The sequence below is a fragment of the Felis catus genome, chromosome B1 (assembly GCF_018350175.1).
Source record: "Felis catus isolate Fca126 chromosome B1, F.catus_Fca126_mat1.0, whole genome shotgun sequence".
NCBI classification, from domain to species: Eukaryota; Metazoa; Chordata; class Mammalia; order Carnivora; family Felidae; genus Felis; species Felis catus.
In genome coordinates this window covers 144744060-144748957 of record NC_058371.1, presented here as the reverse complement: position 1 = coordinate 144748957, position 4898 = coordinate 144744060, and the positions used below count along the sequence as shown (strand labels likewise).

The 4898-nt window shown below is 40.6% G+C and overlaps 1 protein-coding gene across 2 annotated transcripts in view; it reads right to left on the bottom strand.

Annotated features, from left to right (window-relative positions):
* Positions 1-263: 263 nt before the first annotated feature.
* Positions 264-4898, bottom strand: part of BTC (betacellulin) — a 46405-nt gene continuing 41770 nt past the window's right edge. For both annotated transcript variants that reach the window (XM_019829362.3, XM_045056221.1), the window contains 2 exons: positions 2458-2568; positions 264-1028 (listed from right to left, as the gene is read on the bottom strand). In XM_019829362.3, coding sequence (XP_019684921.3) covers positions 2460-2568 — 109 coding nt within the window. In that variant the 3' untranslated portion in view covers positions 264-1028; positions 2458-2459. The remainder of the gene's footprint in view (positions 1029-2457; positions 2569-4898) is intronic.

Below are 4898 nucleotides of genomic sequence, written 5' to 3'. Positions count from 1 at the left end.
TCAACGTTTATTTATTTTTGGGACAGAGAGAGACAGAGCATGAATGGGGGAGGGGCAGAGAGAGAGGGAGACACAGAATCGGAAACAGGCTCCAGGCTCTGAGCCATCAGCCCAGAGCCTGACGCGGGGCCCGAACTCCCGGACCGCGAGACCGTGACCTGGCTGAAGTCGGATGCTTAACCGACTGCGCCACCCAGGCGCCCCTACCTGTTTATTTTTTATTTTCCATCGCTATTCATTACCCTAGCTACGGGGAAAACCTGTTTGCTTTACTAATGTAGGAATTTATTCATGTCAATGAGAATTTACAAAAGAGCAAAGGCACATAATAGAGGTCAACGCTATAGAAAACACGATGGTAACAGTAATATAAATCCAGGACTCTGCCTTCTGAGTATCTGCAGGAAAATAGCCCCGGCATCTCAGAGTCTTGGCGAAACACAGTTTAGTATAAAGTCCTGAGCTATGTTAGTGAGTTAAGCTGCACCCACTCAGATCAACAAAAATGACAGTTAAGAACACAAACTGAAATTGGGTAAATCTTGGCTCCAATTCTAGCTCCACCAATTCCGAATTGTATAAATCAGGGTTATATTATTTCACTTTTTTGTGTCTGTTTCCACATGTGGGAAATGAGGATCATGATAGATGTCCCATAGGTTCTTGAAAGGCTTAGAAGAAATGATATACTCGAAACTCTTGGCCCATGGTAAGTGCTGGCTAGATGGCAGCTTTATGATTAATCCAATTCCTAAAATCTAAACTCCTTTTCACTTCTATTTTTTATTCGACTAGTAATCCTGGTAACAAAACTTTAAGTGGAAGTTTATTAAAATGTCTTAAGTGAGCGCTTTTTCCCAATTCCGAAACAATACTGAAATTACTTATTATTACAAAAATAGTAAAAAACACAGACTAACATTACAAACAAAAAGTAAATACATTATTTAAAATTCATTTCTCCTGTTTTCCTGAGACACATTCTGTCCATTTTCGAGTGAGCAAGGCATTTTGCAGCTTGCACCAGCCTGGAGAAATAAGGGAACAGAGAACACGCTAGTTAATACAAATGGATCATGCAAATTAAAAGAAAAAAAAAAATCTAGAGCCAATAGTTTTGTTTTCCATTCATTAATGATTAGCGTCATCCTGTAATAAGTTAGGGGAGCATACGATTTCTCGATAAGCATTTACTATACCCCACACATCCGCTGGGTGTTTGGGGGGGGGGAAGGAGATGCTTTACGCTGCTGGCAGAGCTAGGGAAAGTCACTGCTCTCTCTCTTGCTGGCTATGAACAAGGAAGCATGTGGCTCCCGTTGCTACTGCCATGACTTAAGGGGAACCGGCCAAGGATGAAGCCAACTCTTCGGTGAGCGAGCAGAAAAACAGAAATAACGTTTCCCCTTGTGGGAGCCTCTCGTTCACCGAAGTGTGCAGAGTACCGTTCCTCCGGACTGCCAGTTCACATGAGCCAACGCATTTCCTTCATTTGAAATCCTTTCGATTGGGTTTGACGCTATCACAGCCAAACTACCCTAGCCGATTGTACAAGCGCCGTGATCCATTTGCCCCCTTGGAGCCATTCTTTGTCCTGCTCTGAGCTCCGGGTGGGGGGGGGGGGGGGTGGTGGCTGACACATCACAAGGGCCCCCTTGTCCCCTGGATCCTCATTGGGTTTGGCTAATGGGAGGCACCTGCTGAAGATCTGAAGCAGGTGGTGAGACAGTTTGGGGAGTTTTTTTCTTCATTTGCTCCTCTTCCTTGTTGAGGTCCCGGCAGTGACTACTTCTAACCGCAGGTACAGCTCCTACAGAGTATAGGCCCTCTGGTGGCCAGCCTCTCAGTGCCAAGGTAAGCTTCCCGGGCCCTTCCAGGCAGGGGAGGGGAGCGGCCTCCTGCCAATGTTAGGCTCCAGGAGCCTTGAAGTTCCTGTGGGTCCCTCAACCCTGCCCTCCCAGTCCCTCAATAAATCTCGCTGTTCGATCCTGCTGGGATCCTAACGGATGTAACGTTGAAAGGGCTTAGAACAGCGTTGGGCATACGGTAAATGCTATGTAAATGTGGTTATGATTAAAACGTAGCTATTATTTTTTTTCTTCAGCGTGAGATATTTAAGCTACAATACCTCTTCCTTGTGCCCAAAAGCAAGGAAGAAAAAAATATAAAATCACCACCACAACCATGTACAATTAGAAAGCAGGTTGATTTCACTAAACTAGAAAAAGTGTATAAAAGTCCTCTTTCTGCATGCCTGTCAATGTGGTAACATGCAAAAGAAAGATATGAGAGTCTTTCATTTGGCTTCAGATTCTATGAAAAAAAATCTATTTACTTTCAGATGTTTCTAAGCATAATTAAATTCGAATCATTGATTTACTACATCAAGTTAAGCCCAATCTCACCAGGTAACTGTCACTTGAATAGTTTCTCGCCTACCAAATTTTTCATACTTACCACTAAGCAATACTAGTTTCTTGAATATCTTCATTTATTGGAGTTGTATCTTTACCAAGAGTTTCCATTTCTTCTTCCTTCTTTCTTCTTTTGCGACGCCTCCGAAGAGGGCTTGGAAGATAAGGTGTTAGAAGTTAGTATGGACCTGTTAATTCATATGAACACAAAATTAACCATCAAGAGGGCCTCTGGTCTTATTTCTAGATGGTTAAAAATTTGTAGGTTCATTTTTTTCTTAACTATGCTAAGTTCTCTTTTAACCTGTCTCTTTTTCTAGGCTCCCATGATAGCCACAGTAGGCAAAAGGGTGAATAGAGTTACCTAAATAGAAAGAATAGGGCACTGGCTGTTGATGGAGCTTGGTTAGCACAAGAAAAATGTTCAGGACACATCATTTTACAAAACAGACTAATAAGCATTGTGTAGTAGGTGAATAAGGAATAACACAAATTGGAAACAGACATAAGAAAACCAAGAGGTGAAGATAGCCTCAGGATTTGTTAATTAAGCTTATAGATACATTAAAACATGTTAGATCCTCTGGGTTATAGTCCAGTTTCTTAAAGTATAATGCAAAATTGATGTCATAATTAATTTTCTCAGATCTGTCCAAATCTGCTGTTATAAAAGCTCTTTTTTTTTTGCCATTTTGAAGGTTAAAAAAAAATTTTAAATACCCTGCAATTTTATAGCTACAAGGAATCTTACAGATTACCTGGTTTAATCTTTCTGTTTTACAAAAAATAAAATTCAAGTTTAAAGATGTTAGGAAATTTGTCCAGGGTCCCAAAGATATTGAATAGCAGAGTTGGGATAAAAATCCAAGACTCTAGGGGTGCCTGGGTGGCGCAGTCGGTTAAGCGTCCGACTTCAGCCAGGTCACGATCTCGCGGTCTGTGAGTTCGAGCCCCACGTCAGGCTCTGGGCTGATGGCTCAGAGCCTGGAGCCCGTTTCCGATTCTGTGTCTCCCTCTCTCTCTGCCCCTCCCCCATTCATCCTCTGTCTCTCTCTGTCCCAAAAATAAATAAACGTTGAAAAAAAATTAAAATAAAAAATCCAAGACTCTAGACTCCTAGTAGCTACGCTGAAGTTTTTCTGTGAAGAAAGGAGTCACAGGACACCCTCTTTGGTGTGCCCAGTAGCCCAAAAGTAAAGGGAGAAGTTCAGGAGGCTCAACTAGCTTCGCAAGACAAGAACACAGCATGTTAAGAAAGGTCTTTTTAACATACTGTGTCGGAGTCCCCGTCTGATACAAATTTTGATAGCTTCACGAAAGAAACTTACTTAAGAAGTGTATCAAAACACTGTCTCAGAGAAAAAAATCAACGTGTTTCTTGATTTCCAAAGTTGTGGTACATCACGAAAAGTAAAAACAAGAAAACCAGTGCAATCATCTTTTGTAAATAAAATCCATTATTTTACGGTGGCCAAGGGGGAAAAAAATGTTTTTGTGTGTTTGTCTCTACCTTCCTAAGTTACTGGGTCATGATACAATGTAAGGTAGTAAAAGTCTTAGTTTGCCTACTAACAAACCCACATAAAACATGATTGAATTTAAGACTACATAGCTGGCTTTTTTATTAAGATGTAGCTGAAATATAACATTGGATTAATTTCAGGTGTACAATGATTACATACACACACACACACACACACACACACACATATATATATATATACACAAATACATATTACATATATTGCAAAATGATCAACACAGTAAGCTTAGTTAACATCTGTCAGCACACACAGCTACAAAATTTTTCTTCTTGTGATGAGAACTTTTAAGATCTACTCTCTTAGCAACTTTCAAATATACAATACAGTGTTGTTAGCTACAGTCACCATGCGGCACATGACATCCCTAAGACCTATTTATCTTATCCTCCAGCTGGAAGTTTGTACCTTTGATCACCTTCATACTTTTTGCCCTTCTTCTTCTTCTTCTTCTTCTTCTTCTTTTAATGAAGAGTTTTATACATATTTTATTTTTAAAAAATGTTTTTAATGTTTGTTTATTTTTGAGACAGAGAGAGACAGAGCATGAACAGGGGAAGGTCAGAGAGAGAGAGGGAGACACAGAATCCGAAGCAGGCTCCAGGCTCTGAGCTGTCAGCACAGAGCCCGACACGGGGCTCGAACCCACAAACTGCGAGATCACGACCTGAGCCGAAGTCGGGCGCTTAACCGACTGAGCCACCCAGGCGCCCCCACATTTTATGTTCAATGATAATACTTATGCTCAGTCAAATGACAAATGCTGTATATCATGTGTTTCATTGTAAGTAGACACTTCGCTGTAAGCGATTTATTTCAATCATAACAAAAAGGAAAGAAGAAAGATCGGAAGGAGGGAAAGAAGGCAAGAAGAAAAGAAATCGCAAAATAAAAATTTCTCAGATTTCCTTAAAATGATACTAAAAAAAAAAAAAATACTTAC